The following is a 26,301-nucleotide window of genomic DNA, read 5'->3' as shown; positions in this document are numbered from 1 at the left end:
TGCCCACCTTGAACTGTCCTCCCACTTCTCCTCCTGCTCCCTTTTTGACCACTTAAAATCTGGTTTCCGACCGCACCATTCCACTGACACTGCCCTGACTAAAGTCACCAGTGATCTACTAACCGCCAAATCCAAGCGACACTACTCTGTCCTCCTCCTCCTGGACCTGTCCTCTGCCTTTGACACAATGGACCATTCCCTCTTACTCCAGACCCTCTCATCTCTCGGCATCACAGACTTGGCCCTATCTGGATCTCCTCATACCTAACAGACCGGACATTCAGTGTCTCCCACTCACACACCACCTCCTCATCTCGCCCCCTATCTGTCGGTGTCCACCAAGGTTCAGTCCTAGGACCCCTGCTCTTCTCCATCTACACCTTTGGCCTGGGACAGCTCATAGAGTCTCACGGTTTTCAGTATCACCTCTATGCTGATGACACACAGATCTACCTCTCTGGACCCGATATCTCCTCCCTACTAATCAGAATCCCACAATGTCTGTCCGCCATCTCATCCTTCTTCTCTGACCGATTCCTAAAACTTAATATGGATAAAACAGAATTCATCATCTTTCCACCATCTCACTCAACCCCCCCAACTGACCTATCCATAGTCAATGGCTGTTGAGTCCCTTAGTCCTGTCTAGTCGCCCGTGTTTCCTGAAACCGCATCTGCGGATCCTGTCTGCTACCCTGGGGCTGAATACCCAAGTCTGAACCCTGATCCTGAAACTGCATCTGCGGTATCTGTACCTCATGGCCATATCTGCGGTACTAGAACGGTCACCCGAGACCAGCGGATCTGAACCCTGTCCCAGTGGCAGTCCTGACTTTACTTGTCCCAGTGGCCGTCCTGCCCTGAAGAAAGTCTTTGCCCTTTGGGGCCAGTTGCTACTGCCGGACACGCACTGGAGTGCTACCTGCCGCATAAGCCTGATCTCACCATTAAAGACTCCAGTGAAGACCAAGGAAACTGTTTAACCACGCCCCTGCAGGGTAAGTCGGGTCCGTGGCACAGTGGGTCCACCAACCATGTGCGCCACCTATAAGCATAACATAACCCATTGGTGGGTGTTATCAATTTCTCTATAGCATCTCCCCATACATATACTGTGGGGAGGGGGTCTGACTGATTCCAGTGTGAAAGATGAGCTTCACATTCTCAGCACCACCATGTCCTCGCCACGCACCTCCACAACCAGCACCTCCGGTTAGCGCACTGTATAGGGTTGGATTCTCATGTACTAATTACCTGGGAAGATTTTAATACATATCTAATGGGATTTCTGTGTGTGAGCCCCATCACATATCCTCCCTGTCTTCCTATTTTAGGGCTCGTGCAGACGTCTGTGGATCTCGGACCAATATCAGAACACAATGCATGTACTGGCCATGGCTCTCCCAACTGGAGCATGACAGTTTCATACATTCACGAGACTGTAAGGCTGGAGTTGTGAGAGCCATGACCAGTTTGTGTGATTGTTGTCCATGATCGGACGGAGAGCCGCGGCCAGTCTGTGAGACTGCGGTCCATGATCGGACGGAGAGCCGTGGCCAATCTGTGAGACTGCGGTCCATGATCGGACGGAGAGCTGCGGCCAATCTGTGTGATTGTTGTCCATGATCGGACGGAGAGTCACGGCCAGTCTGTGAGACTGTGGTCCATGATCAGACGGAGAGCCGTGGCCAATCTGTGTGATTGTGGTCCATGATCGGACGGAGAGCCGCGGCCAGTCTGTGAGATTGCGGTCCATGATCGGACGGAGAGCCGCGGCCAGTCTGTGTGATTGTGGTCCATGATCGGACGAAGAGCCGTGGCCAGTCTGTGTGATTGCGGTCAATGATCGGACGGAGAGCCGCAGCCAGTCTGTGTGATTGCGGTCAATGATCGGACGGAGAGCCGCAGCCAGTTTGTGAGATTGTGGTCCATGATCGGACGGAGAGCCGTGGTCAGTCTGTGAGATTGTGGTCCATGATCGGATGGAGAGCCATGGCCAGTCTGTGAGATTGTGGTCCATGATCGGATGGAGAGCCACGGCCAGTCTGTGAGATTGCGGTCCATGATCGGATGGAGAGCCGCGGCCAGTGTGTGAGACTGTAGTCCATGAACGGACAGAGAGCTGTGGCCAGTGTGTGAGACTGTAGTCCATGAACGGACAGAGAGCCGTGGCCAATTTGTGAGATTGTGGTCCATGATTGGATGGAGAGCCACGGCCAGTCTGTGTGATTGTGATCCATGATTGGATGGAGAGCCGCAGCCACTCTGTGTGATTGTGGTCCATGATTGGATGGAGAGCCGCGGCCAGTGTGTGAGACTGTAGTCCATGAACGGACAGAGAGCCGTGGCCAGTCTGTGAGATTGTGGTCCATGATCGGATGGAGAGCCACGGCCAGTCTGTGAGATTATGGTCAATGATCAGACGGAGAGCCGTGGTCAGTCTGTGTGATTGTGGTCAATGATCGGACGGAGAGCTGCGGCCAATCTGTGTTCTTCACCAATCGCCGCACGCGATCCTCACCCTGTCTTTCCCTAGCGTTTGGCCGTGGCTAGGGAAGTAAGGGGATGAGTGCTAGTCGATCCCCACTGACAACTAAAGACAACAAGGGGGAACAAACAAGGGAAGATAGCTTAGCTTTTAGTCGACTTCAGAGAGATGAACACCTGTCCTCATAGCTCCAGAGAGGAAGAAGTAATGCACTTGCTCCGAACCTTCACAAGGGCTAATGTGAGTATCGCCGGCACCTCCCTCTAGCAGACAGCAGGTATTTATACACCCAGGCCAGGGTGTTAATTAGCAAGAGGAAGGTAGTGTGTCACCCTGGCCTGGATGCCACAAGTGTAATTAAAGCTGTGTCTGAGAGCAAGGGGGAGGTTCTCTAGTCAGGGGAACATTAGCATGCAATGCCTCCTGTCTCAGGCCAGTAGGGGGAGCAGGCTGCCCCTATAAAAGCTGGTGCTGGGGGCAGGGTTAGAGAGAACTTGATGACCTGTCTCAGGACTGAGACTTGTCCCAGAGCAGAGCAGGGACAGACAGTTTTGTATTGCACCTAAGAGGAAGTGTGGCAGGAGGAGAGCCACAAGCCAGAGACAAGAGGCGAAGTGAGCCTGTCTTGGCAGATAAAAGACTTACTTTACCAGACTTTGGTGTCTGAGGCTGGGAGGATTCTACATCCCCCAGCAGAGAACCAGTTCGCAAGGGACTGTACATTCCTTGGCCTAAGAAGCCTGGAGGCCCTGCCACAACCGAAGGGACCAGTAAAGCCGTACAAGGCTGGGAGCAGAAAGGAACCCACGTCGCAGGCCATACAGGCGAGAATACACGGAAAGCTCGGAAATGTGGGCTGTTACCCTATAACGAGGAGATAGCCAGAAGGAGCGCAGAAAGCACGGTAGGCCTACACCCTCACCCTGACCAGGGCCAATTTCCCCCTTGCTCTCAGACATCCAGGTCCCCTCCTAGCCGGGACTGTTTGTGGGTCAGTTTACCTGTTTTAGTAAAGACCCTGGACTGCAACCTGTTGTCTGTGTGCTCCTTGCTCCTCCAGCACTATTAGCACTGGGACTCTCACTACCATCACTCCCAACATCCATTATACTGCCCAGGGGCCGCACTCTTCCCGTGGGGAGTCACACTACCCTAGCTGCGCACCTCATCAGCCCCAGCGGTCTGCATGCAGCGGCGGTTCCTAATAACCGCAATCCACGGGTGGCGTAGTCGGACATAAACATCAGCACATAACGGACTACCACTGGCCTGACCACCCTGAGCCACGGAACCGGGTTGCCACTACTACTCCCATCGTTCCCCTGTTGCCCGGATCCGAGTGCCCCACGGCCCAGGGGGCGAGTCAGCTTTGGCGTAGTCGGCAGGATTTCGTGCCCGCAACCACCGGGTACTGCGTGCCTGACAAAGACTTTTGTAACTTACCTGTGGCGAAGTTTCCCGCCGTCTGGAGTCGTTTCCCGCCATCTGGAGCCGATTCCCGCCATCAGACGCCATCTTGGACCGTTTCCCGCCGTCTTCTGCCGTCTTCCCGCCATCCGCAGCTGCTTCCCGCCATCGGACGCCATCTTCAGGATGCCGCACGGGAAGAAGAGGGGCGTGGCGTCAAAACCGCGTGAGATCTGAAGCTCCGCCCCACGCACCGACGCTGCGCAAGGTCCAGGAAGGGAGAGAGAGCGACGCTGACGTCACCAGGACGCGACGCAAGGTCCTCGTCCATAGCAGCAGCAGCGGAGCCGCGGCCTACAGAAGAGGATCGTCGGAAGGTAGGCCACGCTTAACTAGGGGGGAGGAAGATGTCGGACACAGAGGCGCCCACTACCACCAACGCGGCTGCAGCAGCGGTGATGCCCTTTTCCCTGCCTTACATCCCTGGAGCGGCCTGGCTGCCCAAGTACTCAGGGGAGCCCCATGCCCTAACTGACTTTAAGGAAAGGCTGTACAGTTTGTTCCAAGTTTACGTCCTGACAGAGGAACAGAAGGTCAGCATACTAACAGGGCAGTTAACTGGCGCAGCCCAAAGGGAGGTAAAATCATGGCCCGCTGAGGAGAAAAGGACAGTGAAGGGTATTCTGGCCCGGCTGCGGGGTACCTTTGACACACGTACCTCCGCTGAGATTAAAATGAGGTTCTATGGATGTAAGCAGCGGGCACAGGACAGCATCAGAGACTATGCCCTAAATCTGCAGGAAGCCTTGAGGGCTATTCAACAAACTGACCCTGGCAGTGTGCAGGAAACGAATAGACTACTAACAGAACAATTCATAGAGGGTCTGCTGTCCAGCGCCCACAGGGCCCAACTGCGCCTCATGTTCTTTCAGAACCCCGACCTGACCTTTGCCCAATTTAAGGACAGGGCCATAAGGGTGCTCCGTGAATCTGCAACCAGTGGCGCTATAAAACCCCGGCGCCCTGCTCTCACCTACCACCAGGAGGCGGCGCCCTCCTCTATGGACCCCGTGGGGGCTGATGCACAGGCCCTGAACCAAGCCCCGTCGAAAGACCTGCACCACCAAGTCCAGGAGCTGACCAGGAGCGTCGCGGCATTGACCAGGACCGTCCAGGCGTTGCAAGTGGACCCGTCAAGACCCATCGAGCTGGCTTCAAGTCCGGAGGATGTCCCGTGGCGTCGACAGAGGAGGATCCCGTCGTTCCGAGGGAGGCCCACAGACCGCTACGCAGAGGATGGACAGCCCATTTGCCGTCGATGCAACCAGCCCGGACACATTTCCAGGTACTGTAATTTAAACGGGTCCAACCTGGGGCAGAGGGCCGACCCCCAGGCATAAGGTCACCAGGACCTTATAATTGGCGTGATAAGTACGTTGGGGGGCGCCCGGTTTTACCCGTGGTGCTGGACGGTATCCCCATGAGCGCCTTGCTGGATACTGGGTCGCAAGTAACCACAATCCCTTATGTACTTTTTAAGCAGTATTGGACTGATGCTGATATCACACGGTATCCAGACAGTAACTTGAGCATCATCGCCAGTAATGGCTTACCCGTGCCGCAGATGGGGTTCAAGGAGATGACCATTAAAATTGGTAAAGTTGAACTGCCGGCACAGGGAGTGATTGTTGTGGACATTGACCGTCATGAAAGTCACCCTAAAATAACTGTGGGTACTAACGTAATTGAAAATTGTCTTTCAGAAGTAATTGTAATTCTACAGCAGGTGGCGGTGAATGCTAGTTCCAGCCAACAAAGAGTCCTCAACAAGGAGATAAAAGCCCTGATGAGACGGCAGCAGGTAGAACTGTCTGGTGGTGAGGTCGGTAGCGTAAGACTGAGTGACCCATTCCCCATTGCCATGCCTCCCAAAAGTGAAATGATGATCTGGTGTCGGACTGCAATCGGGTTGAGAGGTAGAGACTACCAAGCCATGGTAGAACCCGTGTACTCAGACAGCAGGCCCACCATTTTGACAGCCCGGGGGGTGGTTGATGTCCGTCATGGGAGGGTGCCCGTCGCATCCTCAATATTGGGGAGAGGGATGTACACTTACCCAGGTACGCTACACTCGCCAAACTGTTTGTTGTCGAACACCAAGCTATCAGGGCCGTGGAACCCTTGCCTCCATCTCCACAGGCGGAGGGTAATGGCTCCCAGAAACAAAAGGTGGACTGGTGCCAGAAACTCCACGTGGGTGCTGACTCCACTCCCCTGCACCAAAAACAAGGAGTCTACCGGGTGGTACAGGAGTACGAGAGAGTCTTTAGTAAGCACCCGCTAGACTTCGGCAGAGTAAAAGGGATAGAACACCACATCCCCACAGGGAGCCACCCACCGATAAAAGAGAGGCACAGACCTGTACCCCCTGCACATTATCAGAACGCAAAGGGCATGCTAAGAGAAATGAAAGAAGCTGGGGTCATTAGAGACAGCTGTAGCCCCTGGGCAGCCCCCTTGGTTCTGGTGAAAAAGAAAGATGGCACCATGAGAATGTGCGTGGACTATAGACAAATCAACCGTATCACCCACAAAGACACATATCCACTGCCTAGAATAGAGGAGTCTTTAGCCGCACTAAAATCTGCTAACTTCTTTTCTACTTTGGACCTTACTAGCGGGTACTGGCAGGTTCCTGTGGCAGAGGCTGACAAGGAGAAGACCGCCTTCACCACCCCGATGGGACTGAGCGAATTCAACTGTATGCCTTTCGGGCTCTGCAACGCACCAGGGACCTTCCAGCGGCTGATGGAATGCTGTCTAGGGCACCGAAACTTCGAGACGGTCCTCCTTTACCTGGACGACGTGATCGTCTATTCGAAGACCTACGAGGACCACCTAAAGCACCTGGCCGAGGTGTTCGAAGCCCTGGCAGGCTATGGCCTGAAGGTAAAACCATCGAAGTGTCACCTGCTGAAACCAAAGGTCCAGTACCTAGGGCACGTGGTAAGCGCGGAAGGAGTTGCCCCCGACCATGACAAGGTCACGGCAATCAAGAGCTGGCCAAGCCCCTCGAACATCAAGGAGGTGAGACAGTTTCTCGGGTTGGTAGGCTACTACCGAAGGTTCATCCCCGGATTCACTAAGATGGCAGCTCCTATGCAGGACCTCCTGATCGGACAGTCTAAGTCCAGGAGTCAAAAGCCACCCTTCAAGTGGGATAAACCGGAAGAGGAGTCCTTCCGCCAGTTAAAGATGGCCCTCACAAGGGATGAGATCCTGGCCTACCCTGATTATGGCCAGCCTTTCATTCTCCACACAGACGCCAGTAATGTGGGACTGGGAGCCGTACTGTCCCAAAACCAACAGGGCAGAGAAAGGGTGATCGCATACGCCAGCCGGAAGCTGAGGCCCACCGAGAGGAACCCGGAGAATTACAGCTCCTTCAAGCTAGAATTCTTGGCGGTGGTGTGTGCCGTGACAGAACGCTTCAAGCATTACCTGGCCTCCGCAAAGTTCACCGTGGACACGGACAACAACCCGTTGACACACCTGGACAATGCAAGACTGGGTGCCCTGGAACAGCGGTGGATGGCCCGTCTCTCCAACTATGACTTCGTGATCAAGTACCGGGCAGGCAAAACCAATGCCAACGCAGACGCCCTATCAAGAATGCCTCACTTACCTGAAGGTGACGAAGACCCAGAAGAGCTGGAGGAGGTAGAACTCCCCGCGTTTCACCGGTATGGAGCCGCTCAACACTCCCACCGCGTGAAGGAGGAGGATCTAACAACCGTGATGATCAATCCCCTACCTCACCACAGCTGGGCTGAGACCCAAGATAGTGACCCTGCAGTCCGCCTGGTGAAAGATCTGCTGACCCAGGAAGACGCCCGCTTAGATCCAGATGCCCCAGAGGAAGCCAAGCAGCTATGGAAAGAGAAGAGCAAGCTGTTCCTCTACGAAGGCAAGTTGTGCAGAAGGATTGTCAACCACCGGACGCACGAGCTGACCTGGCAAGTCGTGGTCCCAAGGCGGGATGCAGCTATGGTCCTGGGGGCTTACCATGACAGAGCGGGACACTTCGGTTGGAAGAAACTGGAGTTCCTGCTAAGAGGAAGGTTCTTTTGGGTCGGCATGAGAGGAGCTGTAGAAAAATGGTGCAGAGACTGTGGCCCTTGTCACCTAAAGAGAAAGGACCGCACCAGCCAGAAGACACCCTTGAGGCCCATCGTCACCACGCAGCCTCTTGAGCTGGTAGCTCTGGACCATGTCAAATTGGCTCCCAGCCGGTCAGGATACATCTATGCCCTGACAATCGTGGACCACTATTCCCGTTTTCTAGTGGTGGTCCCGGTAAAGGACTTGACAGCCCAAACAGCGGCCAGAGCCTTCCAGCAATACTTCTGCCGTCCACACGGGTATCCGGAACAGGTCCTGACAGACCAGGGTCCAGCGTTTGAGGCTGAAATCTTCCAGGAGTTCTGCAACCTCTATGGCTGTAAGAAAATTCGTACAACGCCTTACCACCCACAAACCAACGGGATGTGTGAGAAGATGAACAATATAGTCATTGATCTCCTGAAGACGTTGCCCCTGGAGGAACGCAGCCTGTGGCCAGAAAAACTGCCGGACCTGATAGACTTATACAATCATATCCCGGTGAACGCTACCAACTGCACCCCGGCTTACCTGATGCGAGCCAGACCGGGTAAACTGCCCGTAGACCTGGAGATGGGGGTCCTAACGCCTGAGGACACCTCCCCGGATGTGGACTGGGATACGGAAAGGCAACAAGAAGGTACAGGAGAGTGTGGAGAAGAGCCTGGCCCAGGTGAGAGAGAGGCAAGAAAAACTCTTCAACCAACACGCCCCTGCTGGTCCCCTAGAACCTGGTGAGCAAGTCCTGAAGCGGAAGAGAAGGCTACATAAGTTGGACGACCAGTGGGAAAGGGAACCCTACACCGTACTGCAGTCTGATCATGACAACCCGAAGGTGTGCGTGATCACCAAGGACGGAGGAGAAACCACTAGTACCGTCTCCAGGGACCACCTCAAAAGGTGCCCCGAGCAACTCCGTAGTGCAGAAGAGGATCAGAGTGACCTTGAACCCGCAGAGGACAAGGAAGAAATGATCAGCACCGTTCTCGGAGAGTTCCCTCAGTCCTGGACTCGCATAAATGATGCCATAGTGGTACCTGTCCTGCATTTCCTACAACCGGCACAGCAACAACCAACACCAGAGCCGGAAGGTGAAGAGGAGCAAGCGGTTCCAGAGGCAGAAGAGCCTGTACCAGCAGCCCAGGAGAGTCAACCCTCTGCTGACAGTGAGCCTGCCATGCCTGCGGTAAGCCAAAGGACCCGCAGACAGCTGCCTGCCTTACCTGTACACCCAGCTGGTAGCTGTACCCCTAACGCTAGTGGGGAAAGCCAGGTTGGTCCACCAGACAGTGGGTTAAGGAGGTCAACCAGGAGCACAAAGGGGCAGATACCCGCTCGCTGGAGAATATAGAGAGTACTAAAATTGTAAATAACCCTGTTGCCAAATGTTGAAATGTTTGCAAAGTTACATGCATGTTTGGTAATTCTGTGTTTCAGTTTCTTGCAGCTATCGGGACCTTGTATGGACTGCGTGCGGAGCCTGACCAAGGAATGAACTAAGACTGTAAAGGACTTGGGGTAGGACAGACCCCCACCTGGTTAAGGCTCCCCGTTGTATTGGTGATATGGACACCCGGTCACAGACCACACTGTGACCTTAAGAACTCAATCTGTGCGTCGTCTGTCTGTTAATGTTTTATAGTCATGTATATTGTCTTTGTTTGCTGTTTAGTCCCGGAGTACTAAATTTCACTAGGGGGGAATGTGTCACCCTACCTGGATGCCACAAGTGTAATTAAAGCTGTGTCTGAGAGCAAGGGGGAGGTTCTCTGGTCAGGGGAACATTAGCATGCAGTACCTCCTGTCTCAGGCCAGTAGGGGGAGCTGGCTGCCCCTATAAAAGCTGGTGCTGGGGGCAGGGTTAGAGAGAAGTTGAAGGCCTGTCTCAGGATTCAGGTCCCGGAGCAGAGCAGGGACAGACAGTCGTATTGCACCTAAGAGGAAGTGTGGCAGGAGGAGAGCCACAAGCCAGAGAGAAGAGGCGAAGTGAGCCTGTCTTGGCAGATAAGAGACTACTCTACCAGACTTTGGTGTCTGAGGCTGGAAGGATTCCACATCCCCCAGCAGAGAACCAGTCCGCAAGGGACTGTACATTCGTTGGCCTAAGAAGCCTGGAGGCCCTGCCACAACCGAAGGGACCAGTAAAGCCGTACAAGGCTGGGAGCAGAAAGGAACCCACGTCGCAGGCCATACAGGCGAGAATACACGGAAAGCTCGGAAATGTGGGCTGTTATCCTATAACGAGGAGATAGTCAGAAGGAGCGCAGAAAGCACGGTAGGCCTACACCCTCACCCTGACCAGGGCCAATTTCCCCCTTGCTCTCAGACATCCAGGTCCCCTCCTAGCCGGGACTGTTTGTGGGTCAGTTTACCTGTTTTAGTAAAGACCCTGGACTGCAACCTGTTGTCTGTGTGCTCCTTGCTCCTCCAGCACTATAAGCACTGGGACTCTCACTACCATCACTCCCAACATCCATTATACTGCCCTGGGGCCGCACTCTTCCCGTGGGGAGTCACACTACCCTAGCTGCGCACCTCATCAGCCCCAGTGGTCTGCATGCAGCGGCGGTTCCTAATAACCGCAAATCCACGGGTGGCGTAGTCGGACATAATCAACAACACATAACAGACTACCACTGGCCTGACCACCCTGAGCCACGGAACCGGGCAGCCACTACTACCCCCATCGTTCCCCTATTGCCCGGATCCGAGTGCCCCACGGCCCAGGGGGCGAGTCAGTAGCCTCTGGGTCCTAGAGACAGCCAGCCTCTAAGAAGATGTCTGTAATGCCAAACAAAGAGATCTCCTGCAACCAACTGCAGGGCGACTGTCTGTCACTTCTGAAACAGCCGTGACATCTGCTCTTTGTAGATACAGGAAGAATTAGCTGGGTAGAAAGTGAGTAATGGTAAGTGCACAGCGCTGTATAACATGATGACTGCAATGTATTAAGAGGATAGAATGTGTGATGGGAGAAGAGCTTCTTTAAATAATTTTATATTTTGATAGGTCGGACTTTTGTGGACATGGTGATACCAAATATGTTTTTTTTTATTTCTTTATTTCTAACAGGAAGAGTGATTGAAATTTTTATATATATATTTTTTAAACTTTTTACTTTATATCGTAGTCCCCTTAGGGGACTTGAACCTGTGATCGTCCAATCACTAACACTATATACTGCAGTACCACAGTATACGTAGTGGATCTGAGCCTCCGACCTGTGGTGGGCCTGCATTATTTCCCCAGTTGTCATGGCAACTCATTGGCGCCACGCGATCATCTCACGGGGCAGATGGTGCTCTCGTGCATCGGTGCCCTCTTCATTGACACCAGCGTTTACAGCTACGCTCCTGAGCCCTCCCCACAGGTGAGTGCGTCCGGACCCTGCTGTAAAGTGTCCAGGACCCTCCCTGGTTCATCCAGGTCGTGCATCCTGGACGGCGGCGGTGTAACAGAAGGCGTTGCCTCCAGACGTTGTAGGCTCCAGTAGATCCTTCACATCGCTCGGGTCTCCATTCTTCATGGCTTTAAAGCACATGAAGGAAATTATGAAAGTAATTGTCCACTTTACGGGCAGCCAGTGCAGCGTGTGGAAGAGTGTCATTATTAGGACACGACGAGGGTGACTGATCGAGCTGTGGAGTCCTGGGGTATTGCTTTGTCAAAGAGGCCACATTGAGGCATTACCGTAGTCAACACAGGAGGTCAAGGACCAGTGGTGAACGGCCATCTGCTAGAAAAACAGGTGTCACGCTGCCAATAATCTGCAGATGGAAAAATGTCAACTTCATAATAACCGAAATTGGTCTCCTGAGAGACCTTCAAAATCTGCAACCAAATGATGCACCGGGTCCAAGACTGGGAGGGTTGTGAAAGCCGTGACTGCAGTGGGTGGAGGTGACAGCAGAGAGCAGTGGGGGGCAGCAGTGACACTATGGTTGTTAATCATAGTGGCAGCAAGATGGTCATTTACATATTTCTGGGTCATATTTCTGTCCAACTGCTACACCAATGCCTATATCCTATACCAGTCACTGCACTGGTTACCCATTCGCTACAGAGTACAGTATAAACTCATTGCTCTCACCCACAAAGCTCTCCACAGTTCTGCACCGCCCTCCATCTCCTCCTCCTCCTCCTCTTCTCTGTCTACCACCTGCCTGTCCTCTCCACAGTGCTGCACAGCACTACATTTCCTCCTCATTACTGTCTATCACCCTATCTGTCCCCTCTACAATGCTGCACCACCCTAGATCTCCTCCCTCATCTCTGTCTACCACTCTATCCATCTTCTCTACAGTGCTGCACCACCCTACATCTCCTATTCATCTCTGTCTACCATCCTACTCATCCTCTCCACAGTGCTGTACCGCCCTACATCTCTCCCTCATTTCTGTCTACCACTCTACCCGTCCTCTCCACAGTGCTGCACCACCCTACATCTCTCCCTCATTTCTGTCTACCACTCTACCCGTCCTCTCCACAGTGCTGCACTGCCCTACATCTCCTCCTCATCTGTCTACCACCCTACCTACCATCTCCACAGTGCTGCACCACCCTACATCTCCTCCTCATTGGTCTACCATCTACCCGTCCTCCCCACAGTGCTGTACTCCCCTACATCTCCTCCCTCATCTATGTCTACCACCCTACCTACCATCTCCACAGCACTGTACCACCCTACATTTCCTCCTCATCTGTCTACTACCATATCTGTCCTCTCCACAGTGCTGCACCGCTCTACATCTTTTCCTCATCTTTGTCTACCACCTATCTGTCCTTTCCACAGTGATGCACCGCCCTACATCTCCTCCTCATCTGTCTACCACTCTACACGTCCCCTCCACAGTGCTGCACCACCCTACATCTCCTCATCTGTCTACTACCCTACTTGTCCTCTCCACAGTGCTGCACCACCCCTACCCTACTTGTCCTCTCCACAGTGATGCACCACCCTACATCTCCTCCTCATCTGTCTACCACTCTACACGTCCCCTCCACAGTGCTGCACCACCCTACATCTCCTCATCTGTCTACTACCCTACTTGTCCTCTCCACAGTGCTGCACCACCCCTACCCTACTTGTCCTCTCCACAGTGATGCACCACCCTACATCTCCTCCTCATCTGTCTACCACTCTACACGTCCCCTCCACAGTGCTGCACCACCCTACATCTCCTCATCTGTCTACTACCCTACTTGTCCTCTCCACAGTGCTGCACCACCCCTACCCTACTTGTCCTCTCCACAGTGCTGCACCACCCTACATCTCCTCATCTGTCTACTACCCTACTTGTCCTCTCCACAGTGCTGCACCACCCCTACCCTACTTGTCCTCTCCACAGTGCTGCACCGCCCTACATCTCCTCATCTGTCTACTACCCTACTTGTCCTCTCCCCAGTGCTGCACCGCCCTACATCTCTTCCTCATCTCTGTCTACCACCCTACCCGTGCTATCCATTCTGAAACTGATCTAAGACTAACTTCCTCCATACATATATATACAGATCCTAGATGGTGAGGGGTCATATATCTACAGATCCTGGCTGGTGAGGGGTCATACATGTACAGATCCTAGATGGTGAGGGGTCATATATCTACAGATCCTGGCTGGTGACAGGTCATACATGTACAGATCCTGGCTGGTGACGGGTCATACATGTACAGATCCTGACTGGTGACGGGTCATACATGTACAGATCCTAGATGGTGAGGGGTCATATATCTACAGATCCTGGCTGGTGACAGGTCATACATGTACAGATCCTGGCTGGTGACGGGTCATACATGTACAGATCCTGACTGGTGACGGGTCATACATGTACAGATCCTAGATGGTGAGGGGTCATATATCTACAGATCCTGGCTGGTGACAGGTCATACATGTACAGATCCTGGCTGGTGACGGGTCATATATCTACAGATCCCGGCTAGTGACGGGTCATACATGTACAGATCCTGGCTGGTGACGGGTCATATATCTACAGATCCCGGCTGGTGAGGGGTCATACATGTACAGATCCTGACTGGTGACGGGTCATACATGTACAGATCCTAGATGGTGAGGGGTCATATATCTACAGATCCTGGCTGGTGAGGGGTCATACATGTACAGATCCTGGCTGGTGACGGGTCATATATCTACAGATCCCGGCTGGTGAGGGGTCATACATGTACAGATCCTGACTGGTGACGGGTCATACATGTACAGATCCTAGATGGTGAGGGGTCATATATCTACAGATCCCGGCTGGTGAGGGGTCATACATGTACAGATCCTGGCTGGTGACGGGTCATATATCTACAGATCCCGGCTGGTGAGGGGTCATACATGTACAGATCCTGACTGGTGACGGGTCATACATGTACAGATCCTAGATGGTGAGGGGTCATATATCTACAGATCCTGGCTGGTGACAGATCATACATGTACAGATCCCGGCTGGTGACAGGTCATACATGTACAGATCCCGGCTGGTGACGGGTCATATATCTACAGATCCCGGCTGGTGACGGGTCATATATCTACAGATCCCGGCTGGTGACGGGTCATACATGTACAGATCCCGGCTGGTGACAGGTCATACATGTACAGATCTCGGCTGGTGACGGGTCATATATCTACAGATCCCGGCTGGTGACGGGTCATATATCTACAGATCCCGGCTGGTGACGGGTCATATATCTACAGATCCCGGCTGGTGACGGGTCATATATCTACAGATACCGGCTGGTGAGGGGTCATACATGTACAGATCCTGACTGGTGACGGGTCATACATGTACAGATCCTGGCTGGTGACGGATCAAACATACACAGATCCCGGCTGGTGACGGATCATACATGCACAGATCCCGACTGGTGACGGGTCATACATGTACAGATGCCGGCTGGTGAGGGGTCATACATACACAGATCCCGGCTGGTGAGGGGTCATACATATACAGTTCCTGGCTGGTGACGGATCATACATACACAGATCCCGGCTGGTGAGGGGTCATACATGTACAGATCCTGGCTGGTGACGGATCATACATACACAGATCCCGGCTGGTGACGGATCATACATACACAGATCCCAGCTGGTGAGGAGTCATACATATACAGATCCCGGCTTGTGACGGATCATACATACACAGATCCCGGCTGGTGACGGATCATACATACACAGATCCCGGCTGGTGAGGGGTCATACATGTACAGATCCTGGCTGGTGACGGATCATACATACACAGATCCCGGCTGGTGACGGATCATACATACACAGATCCCGGCTGGTGACGGATCATACATACACAGATCCCGGCTGGTGACAGATCATACATACACAGATCCCGGCTGGTGACGGGTCATACATACACAGATCCCGGCTGGTGACAGATCATACATACACAGATCCCGGCTGGTGACAGATCATACATACACAGATCCCGGCTGGTGACGGATCCTGCATCTCTATATTATAACCCCTCTTTATTATAATGATGACGAGATCTATATATAGGACATTTCATGACTTTCCCAAATTCTAATGAAAAAATATTCCCCACAAACTGCATTGATCTACTGTACCCAATTTATTATATATCGGAGTCGGTCCGTTTTATACCGACTCCACAGCCCTGACTACAAGTAAACGGAGCAGCTCGGTAAGTCAGTAGACTCCGATAACAGCTGATCGGCGGGGGTGCTGGGTGTCGGACCCCGGTTGATCAGACATTGATGTCCTACACCGAGGATAGGCCATCATTGTAAAAGTAATGGACAACCTCTTTAACTCAACAGGGTTATTAGAAGCTGCAACTCACCTTCAGGCAGCCAGATGGCAGCAGAGACATTGAGGTGAGCCAGAGAGTCTGCACACATCTCCTGCTCCTTCATCATCACCCCCAGCAGATCGCACAGCAGGTGAGCGCCCCCTACCTGTGAGGACAAAAAAATGTGTAAGACCAAGGAATTGTCTACATGTCACACAGTTGGAAATGCCCTCCAAACTGCAGCAAGAACCGGAGGAGAGGGGCAAAATAATGATTTTTCGTTGGATTCAGGTCTGGGCTGTTAACGGACTGCGGCGTCTGCTGAAAAATGCAACTAATGCAACATGCTATTAGTATCAGCCCACAGCTGTCTATTTAGCCTTTGCTGGTTAGCAGTAATAGGGAGACCCTACGTCAATTTTTTTCTGGGGTCTTCCCTTAACTTACCAGTAAAGGCTAAGCTAACAGCAGTAAGCTGTTATTAATAGACTGGGAACCTTTATGGCTATTGGTCCCTTTCCCAGAATATTAACATAAGCCCCCAGCTGTCGGCTTTACCTCCACTGGTTATGAAAATTATGGAGGACCTCAAGCTTTTTTTTTGTTATTTAATACACGATCTACACACACAGCGGGTGCTGACTCCAACTCCCATCAGCGTAGCCTGGTCGCACGGCTCTCAGGGAGGCTAGGTGACAATGATGAGAGCTGCCTTCACCACCCGGCGCCTGGGAACAGAGTGAACTGTACATCTTTTCACAGGCGGCGGTACGTGTCATACTGATACGGCACACGGACGACACATGGATAGCACCGGTCCTGGTCTTCACAATACCGGTAATATCAGGACGTGTGAAGGAGGCCGACATGACGGCGGCCGAGCGCTGACTACTGTGTAACATGGGAGAATGTGATCGGCTGATTCTGAGCACAACCTCAGCCCCGATTATAGGAGGGTGTGCAGACTTATGCAACCACTTTATTTTAGTTTTATTTCCCCCTCACAATGATTTCAGTTTTTCTCAATGGATTTGTACAGATTATGGCGACATTAAAGGGAGGTGGGTCCTCAAATAAATCATTTCAATTTAACTTTTTACTACAGTAAACCTGTCATTGTATCAGCGGCGTGTACATACAGACACTCACTATCCCTATAATATATATATATATATATACATACACACACATACAAGCATATAGTATACAGCTGCACTCGTAGAGGTTCTTTTGAAACGTGTTCGTTTTTTATTTTGCAAGATTGTTTCTATCATTGTGGTGAACTATCAATGACAAACAGAGTCCATCTCATAAGCGATTTTCTTCACGTTTCGACCCGAGCCTGGGTTGGGTCTTTTTCAAATTTGCAAAATTAGACTGTCATCAAGTCTAGTTGTGATGTGTTTCCGATAATCTGGTCCCTCGTGTAGGGCACTCGGCTTCAAATGGAAGAAAAAAAATAAACGAGCACTGTTTTGGTGGTAGTAGATCACCTGGTACCCAACGGGGTATCCGTCATCAAGCCTTAGGGGGGCCGTATGTGCAGTACAGCCTGCGTAATGTCACACCCCAGTGAGCGCAGGCTGTATACTATATGCTTTAATACTTGGAAATTACTCCAGTCTGGCCACATCGTGACCCTTACTGAGTGTACATCTTTACTACTATATTATATATATATATATATACACCCACACAGACACTCACTATCCACCTCTATACACAGCTGAAGCCAGCAGTTTCCATCCACTATATATACAGACACATCTGCAGGTTCTTCTCAATATCTGACATGAGATCAGAATAAACCTTTCCCGTTTTAGGACAATTAGGATTTTACCATAATGTTTAATATTCGCCCAATGCAGAATAATGAGAGAGAGAAGGTTTAAGGCATTTTTATTACTTACTGCAGAGTCAGAAGTTTCCATACAGTAAGATTACTATGCCTTTACACAATTCTGGACGGCCCATATGATAATTGGGTGTTTGGAAGCTTCTCATAGTTTTTTTTTTATCAACATCTGAGTTAATTAGAGACACATCTGTGGATGTATTTTAATGCACACCTGAAACACACTACGTCTTTGTGTAGCATCACTGGTGTGATATATGAGGGGAGGTGTGTGTCACTCAGGTTGCTCTCCTGTGTGAACTGAAACCTACTGAATTTCTGCCAGCATGTTATATGCTGGGGGGGTTAACTCTTTTAAAGGGCGTGGTTTTATGGGAATGACCTAGAGATGGGAGGGAAGTCATTCCCCATACCTCTCCTCAGGGTGTGGCTGAGGATGATTTAAATGTTCAGTCTTGTTATTGGGTTGTGTTTGGAGAGGCAAGGTCTCCAGACTGGACAGCTATAGCTCAGGAAGGAGCTGGACATAACCTGTGTGGAAGACCGCACAGACACATATGGACTCTGCTATCGTTTATTTTTTGTTTTGTGGTTTTGCCAGTAAGACCGTGTTTATTTTTGCTGGAGTTGCAGGGTTTTATGCCATTTAATAAAGCCTGCAGAGAAAACCTGATTCCTGAGTCTACTTCTGGAAGCAGCCAAACGAGTCGACCTACCACACATCATGGGAAAGTCTAAAGAAATCAGCCAAGATATCAGGAAGAGAATTGTGGACTTGCACAAGTCTGGCTCATCCTTGGGTACAATTTCAAGATCCCTGAAGGTGCCTCGTTCATCTGTGCAAACAATTATATGCAAGTACAAACAAGTCCAGCCATCATAATCAGGAAGGAGTCGGGTTCTGTGTCCCAGAGATGAACGTGATTTGGTCCGACATGTGAATATCAACCCAAGGACAAAAGCAAAAGACCTTGTGAAGATGATGGCGGAAGCTGGTAAGATTGTGTCAATATCCACAGTGAAACGAGTAATGTATCAACATGGGCTGAAAGACCACTGTGCCAGGAAGAAGCCATTACTCCAAAAGAAACATAAAAAAGACAGATTAATATTTGCAAATGCACACAGGAACAAAGACCTTAATTTTTGGAGACATGTCCTGTGGTCTGATTAAAATAAAATTGAACTTTTTAGGCATAATGACCATTGTTACATTTGGAAAAAAAAAGGGAGAAGCTTGGAAACCTAAGAACACCATCCCAACTGTGAAACACGGGGGGAGGCAGCATCATGTTGTGGGGTTGTTTTGCTGTAGGAGGGACTGGTGCACTTCACAAAATAGATGGCATCATGAGAAAAGAAGATTATGTGGCAATACTGAAGCAACATCTCAAGAAATCAGCCAGGAAGTTAAATCTTCGGCGGAAATGGGTCTTCCAAATGGACAATGACCCGAAGCATACTGACAAAATGTAACAAAGTGGCTTATGGATAACAAAGTCCATGTTTTGGAGCGGCCATCACAAAGCCCTGATCTCAATCCTATAGAAAATGTATGGACAAAGCTGAAAAGGCTGCGAGCGCCGAGCAAAGCGACCTACACACCTGGATCAGGTACAGCAGAGCAAGGATACCTACACACCTGGATCAGGTACACCAGAGCAAGGCGACCTACAAACCTGGATCAGGTACTCCAGAGCAAGGCGACCTACACACCTGGATCAGGTACAGCAGAGCAAGGCGACCTACAAACCTGGATCAGGTACTCCAGAGCAAGGCGACCTACACACCTGGATCAGGTACTCCAGAGCAAGGCGACCTACACACCTGGATCAGGTACTCCAGAGCAAGGCGACCTACACACCTGGATCAGGTACTCCAGAGCAAGGCGACCTACACACCTGGATCAGGTACACCAGAGCAAGGCGACCTACACACCTGGATCAGGTACACCAGAGCAAGGCGACCTACACACCTGGATCAGGTACAGCAGAGCAAGGATACCTACACACCTGGATCAGGTACACCAGAGCAAGGCGACCTACACACCTGGATCAGGTACAGCAGAGCAAGGCGACCTACACACCTGGATCAGGTACACCAGAGCAAGGCGACCTACAAACCTGGATCAGGTACTCCAGAGCAAGGCGACCTACACACCTGGATCAGGTACAGCAGAGCAAGGCGACCTACACACCTGGATCAGGTACTCCAGAGCAAGGCGACCTACAAACCTGGATCAGGTACAGCAGAGCAAGACGACCTCCACACCTGGATCAGGTACAGCAGAGCAAGGCGACCTACAAACCTGGATCAGGTACTCCAGAGCAAGGCGACCTACACACCTGGATCAGGTACTCCAGAGCAAGGCGACCTACACACCTGGATCAGGTACAGCAGAGCAAGGCGACCTACACACCTGGATCAGGTACTCCAGAGCAAGGCGACCTACACACCTGGATCAGGTACTCCAGAGCAAGGCGACCTACACACCTGGATCAGGTACTCCAGAGCAAGGCGACCTACAAACCTGGATCAGGTACTCCAGAGCAAGGCGACCTACACACCTGGATCAGGTACTCCAGAGCAAGGCGACCTACACACCTGGATCAGGTACTCCAGAGCAAGGCGACCTACACACCTGGATCAGGTACTCCAGAGCAAGGCGACCTACACACCTGGATCAGGTACTCCAGAGCAAAGCGACCTACACACCTGGATCAGGTACACCAGAGCAAGGCGACCTACACACCTGGATCAGGTACACCAGAGCAAGGCGACCTACACACCTGGATCAGGTACTCCAGAGCAAAGCGACCTACACACCTGGATCAGGTACTCCAGAGCAAGGCGACCTACAAACCTGGATCAGGTACTCCAGAGCAAGGCGACCTACACACCTGGATCAGGTACTCCAGAGCAAGGCGACCTACACACCTGGATCAGGTACTCCAGAGCAAGGCGACCTACACACCTGGATCAGGTACTCCAGAGCAAGGCGACCTACACACCTGGATCAGGTACTCCAGAGCAAAGCGACCTACACACCTGGATCAGGTACACCAGAGCAAGGCGACCTACACACCTGGATCAGGTACACCAGAGCAAGGCGACCTACACACCTGGATCAGGTACTCCAGAGCAAAGCGACCTACACACCTGGATCAGGTACTCCAGAGCAAGGCGACCTACAAACCTGGATCAGGTACTCCAGAGCAAGGCGACCTACACACCTGGATCAGGTACTCCAGAGCAAGGCGACCTACACACCTGGATCAGGTACTCCAGAGCAAGGCGACCTACACACCTGGATCAGGTACTCCAGAGCAAGGCGACCTACACACCTGGATCAGGTACTCCAGAGCAAAGCGACCTACACACCTGGATCAGGTACACCAGAGCAAGGCGACCTACACACCTGGATCAGGTACTCCAGAGCAAGGCGACCTACACACCTGGATCAGGTACTCCAGAGCAAGGCGACCTACACACCTGGATCAGGTACACCAGAGCAAGGCGACCTACACACCTGGATCAGGTACACCAGAGCAAGGCGACCTACACACCTGGATCAGGTACTCCAGAGCAAAGCGACCTACACACCTGGATCAGGTACTCCAGATCTGTCAGGAGGAATCGGCCCAAATTCCACCAACTATAGTGAGAAGCTTCTGGAAGGAGGAGACCCCAAACGTGTGACCCAAGTCATTCAGGTTAAGGGCGATGGGAGCAAATACTAATGAGATGGATGGAAACTTCTGACTCTGCAGTAAGTAATAAAAATGCCTTAAACCTTCTCTCTCTCATTATTCTGCATTGGGCGAATATTAAACATTATGGTAAAATCCTAATTGTCCTAAAACGGGAAAGGTTTATTCTGATTTCATGTCAGATATTGAGAAGAACCTGCAGATGTGTCTGTATATATAGTGGATGGAAGCTGCTGGCTTCAGCTGTATACACAGACTTTCTCTCTCTCGCTCCTCCAGTGTTTTTCTTTGGGGCCGCTCAGATCTGCGATTATCCCTCATACATCTGAGTTTCGCCCTCCCCCGGCTTCGGCTGCTTGTGACAATCGGTCTGTACTGACACTCGCATTAGAGTCTGACAAGAGTTTGAGCCTAGTCCCATTTCCATAATTGGCCCAATTCTGACACATGAGACACCAGACGCTCGTGTGACTCCAGCTTACGGTCCCACGACAGATCTCAGCTCCGGAGGACTTCTTGCACTAAATGAAACCATTTGTCTACTATTTATAGAGATTGGATGCAATTATAAAATCAATGTGCCGGGTTATGGAATACCACCCTCATCATTCTTTTCATGATCCAGCCCCACATTTACTTCACTATCAACCTCCTTGACACTGCCCTTACTGGACATCCACCTGTGCCCCCAACTTCAGCCAGCCCCCTTTCCCGTCCCTATTTCATCAATCTCCCTCCCCCCGTGTACCCATAATCAGCAACTCCTCAGTAACCTTGTGCCCCCCTCTTCCCCAGTGCCCCCCTTTCCCCTGTGCCCTCTTTCCCCCCTGTGCCCCCTCTTTCCCCCGTACTCCCTCTTTCCCCCCATGCCTCCTCTTTCCCCCTGTGCCCCCTCTTTCCCCTGTGCCCCCCTTTCCCCTGTGCCCCCTCTTTCCCCACCCCCCTTCTTTCCCCGTCCCCCCCTATTTCCCCTTACCCCCCTGTGCCCCCTGTGCCCCCTCTTTCCCCTGTGCCACCCTTTCCCCCTCTTTCCCCCCTGTGCCCCCTCTTTTCCCATCCCCCCTCTTTCCCCTTCCCCCCTCTTTCCCCTTCCCACCCTCAACCCTGTGCCCCCTCTTACCCCCGCGCCCCCTCTTTCCCCAGTGCCCCCTCTTTCCCCTGTGCCCCCTCTTCCCCCTGTCCCCCCCTTTCACCTGTGCCCCCTCTATCCCCCTGTGCCCCCTCTATCCCCCTGCGCCCCCTCTTTCCCTTGCGCCCCCTCTTTCCCCCTGTGCCCCCTCTTTCCCCCTGTGCCCCCTTTCCTCCTGTCCCCCCCTTTCACCTGTGCCCCCTCTATCCCCCTGTGCCCCCTCTTTCCCTTGCGCCCCCTCTTTCCCCCTGTGCCCCCTCTTTCCCCCTGTGCCCCCTTTCCTCCTGTCCCCCCCTTTCACCTGTGCCCCCTCTATCCCCCTGTGCCCCCTCTTTCCCCCCCTTTCCCCAGTGCCCCCTCTTTCCCCTGTGCCCCCTCTTCCCCCTGTCCCCCCCTTTCACCTGTGCCCCCTCTATCCCCCTGTGCCCCCTCTATCCCCCTGCGCCCCCTCTTTCCCTTGCGCCCCCTCTTTCCCCTGTGCCCCCTCTTTCCCCCTGTGCCCCCTCTTTCCCCCTGTGCCCCCTTTCCTCCTGTCCCCCCATTTCACCTGTGCCCCCTCTATCCCCCTGTGCCCCCTCTTTCCCCCTGTGCCCCCTTCCTCCTCACTCACATGTCAGATTTTGAATGTCCGTGACCCGTAATCATTGTGGCTTGTTGCCTCAGTGTTAGGACTACAGCTCCCAGCATCCCCTGTGTACTCACAGGCGACAGGAGGGTCAGCAGTGCTCCCAGTATCAGCGTGCCCATGGTGGCGGAGGCTCAGTCTGCGCTCACGTCTCGCTGCTCTCCTGCTGGACATTGAGGATGGAGCCTCCTCCTCTAATCCTAATCCAACACCCGCTGGGCGCAGGGCGGTCACTACACGGTTAATGATTATACGCCGGAAAACAAACACCAAGAGGCCGAGAGGACAACCCCCAACATGTAACCGAGGACTACTACTCTGTGCAGGCAGCAGAGCTCAGGACTATGGAGTAATAATGGTGAAGATAGCCAAACAGAAGTGACACCGTGCGTCCACCTGCAGAGACTGGAGAAGTGACACCGTGCGTCCACCTGCAGAGACCGGAGAAGTGACACCGTGCGTCCACCTGAAGAGACCGGAGAAGTGACACCGTGCGTCCACCTGCAGATACAGGAGAAGTGACACCGTGCGTCCACCTGCAGAGACCGGAGAAGTGACACCGTGCGTCCACCTGCAGAGACCGGAGAAGTGACACCGTGCATCCACCTGAAGAGACCGGAGAAGTGACACCGTGTGTCCACCTGAAGAGACCGGAGAAGTGACACCGTGCATCCACCTGCAGATACAGGAGAAGTGACACCGTGCGTCCACCTGAAGAGACCGGAGAAGTGCCACCGTGCGTCCACCTGAAGAGACCGGAGAAGTGACACCGTGCGTCCACCTGAAGAGGCCGGAGAAGTGACACCGTGCGTCCACCTGAAGAGACCGGAGAAGTGACACCGTGCGTCCACCTGAAGAGACCGGAGAAGTGACACCGTGCGTCCACCTGAAGAGACCGGAGAAGTGACACCGTGCGTCCACCTGAAGAGACCGGAGAAGTGACACCGTGCGTCCACCTGAAGAGACCGGAGAAGTGACACCGTGCGTCCACCTGAAGAGACCGGAGAAGTGACACCGTGCGTCCACCTGAAGAGACCGGAGAAGTGACACCGTGCGTCCACCTGCAGAGACCGGAGAAGTGACACCGTGCGTCCACCTGAAGAGACCGGAGAAGTGACACCGTGCGTCCACCTGAAGAGACCGGAGAAGTGACACCGTGCGTCCACCTGAAGAGACCGGAGAAGTGACACCGTGCGTCCACTTGCAGAGACCGAAGAAGTGACAGCGTGCGTCCACCTGCAGATACAGGAGAAGTGACACCGTGCGTCCACCTGCAGATACAGGAGAAGTGACACCGTGCGTCCACCTGCAGATACAGGAGAAGTGACACCGTGCGTCCACCTGCAGATACAGGAGAAGTGACACCGTGCGTCCACCTGCAGATACAGGAGAAGTGACACCGTGCGTCCACCTGCAGATACAGGAGAAGTGACACTGTGCATCCACCTGCAGATACAGAAGTGACACTATGCGTCCACCTGCAGATGCAGGAGAAAAGACACCGTGCGTCCACCTGCAGATACAGGAGAAGTGACACCGTGCGTCCACCTGCATAGACCAGAGAAGTGACACCGTGCGTCCACCTGCAGATACAGGAGAAGTGACACCGTGCGTCCACCTGCAGATACAGGAGAAGTGACACCGTGCGTCCACCTGCAGATACAGGAGAAGTGACACCGTGCGTCCACCTGCAGATACAGGAGAAGTGACACCGTGCGTCCACCTGCAGATACAGGAGAAGTGACACCGTGCATCCACCTGCAGAGACCGGAGAAGTGACAATGTGCGTCCACCTGCAGATACAGGAGAAGTGACACCGTGCGTGCACCTGCAGAGACCGGAGAAGTGACACCGTGCGTCCACCTGCAGAGACCGGAGAAGTGACACCGTGCGTCCACCTGCAGAGACCGGAGAAGTGACACCGTGCGTCCACCTGCAGAGACCGGAGAAGTGACACCGTGCGTCCACCTGAAGAGACCGGAGAAGTGACACCGTGCGTCCACCTGCAGAGACCGGAGAAGTGACACCGTGCGTCCACCTGCAGATACAGGAGAAGTGACACCGTGCGTCCACCTGCAGATACAGGAGAAGTGACACCATGCGTCCACCTGCAGAGACCGGAGAAGTGACACCGTGCGTCCACCTGCAGATACAGGAGAAGTGACACCGTGCGTTCACCTGCAGATACAGGAGAAGTGACACCATGCGTCCACCTGCAGATACAGGAGAAGTGACACCGTGCGTCCACCTGCAGAGACCGGAGAAGTGACACCGTGCATCCACCTGCAGAGACCGGAGAAGTGACAATGTGCGCCCACCTGCAGATACAGGAGAAGTGACACTGTCCGTCCACCTGCAGATACAGGAGAAGTGACACCGTGCATCCACTTGCAGAGACCGGAGAAGTGACAATGTGCGTCCACCTGCAGAGACCAGAGAAGTGACACCGTGCGTCCACCTGCAGATACAGGAGAAGTGACACCGTGCGTCCACCTGCAGAGACCGAAGAAGTGACACCGTGCGTCCACCTGCAGATACAGGAGAAGTGACACCGTGCGTCCACCTGCAGATACAGGAGAAGTGACACCGTGCGTCCACCTGCAGATACAGGAGAAGTGACACCGTGCGTCCACCTGCAGATACAGGAGAAGTGACACCGTGCGTCCACCTGCAGATACAGGAGAAGTGACAATGTGCGTCCACCTGCAGAGACCGGAGAAGTGACACCGTGCGTCCACCTGCAGATACAGGAGAAGTGACACCGTGCGTCCACCTGCAGATACAGGAGAAGTGACACCGTGCATCCACCTGCAGAGACCGGAGAAGTGACAATGTGTGTCCACCTGCAGATACAGGAGAAGTGACACCGTGCGTGCACCTGCAGAGACCGGAGAAGTGACACCGTGCGTCCACCTGCAGAGACCGGAGAAGTGACACTGTGCGTTCACCTGCAGATACAGGAGAAGTGACACCGTGCGTGCACCTGCAGAGACCGGAGAAGTGACACCGTGCGTCCACCTGCAGATACAGGAGAAGTGACACCGTGCATCCACCTGCAGATACAGGAGAAAAGACACCGTGCGTCCACCTGCAGATACAGGAGAAGTGACACCGTGCGTCCACCTGCAGATACAGGAGAAGTGACACCGTGCGTCCACCTGCAGA

At 52.9% G+C, this 26,301-nt stretch overlaps 1 protein-coding gene across 1 annotated transcript in view; it reads right to left on the bottom strand.

The window, feature by feature from the left end:
- Positions 1–26,301, bottom strand: part of SCTR (secretin receptor) — a 333,777-nt gene that overhangs the window by 278,394 nt on the left and 29,082 nt on the right. The window contains 2 exon segments of the mRNA XM_073646134.1: positions 15,869–15,983; positions 23,214–23,299. Coding sequence (XP_073502235.1) covers positions 15,869–15,983; positions 23,214–23,299 — 201 coding nt within the window.

Source organism: Phyllobates terribilis, unplaced genomic scaffold (assembly GCF_046119375.1).
Source record: "Phyllobates terribilis strain yellow unplaced genomic scaffold, ASM4611937v1 Scaffold_9__5_contigs__length_417890890, whole genome shotgun sequence".
NCBI classification, from domain to species: Eukaryota; Metazoa; Chordata; class Amphibia; order Anura; family Dendrobatidae; genus Phyllobates; species Phyllobates terribilis.
This window is presented reverse-complemented; position numbering and strand designations above follow the sequence as displayed.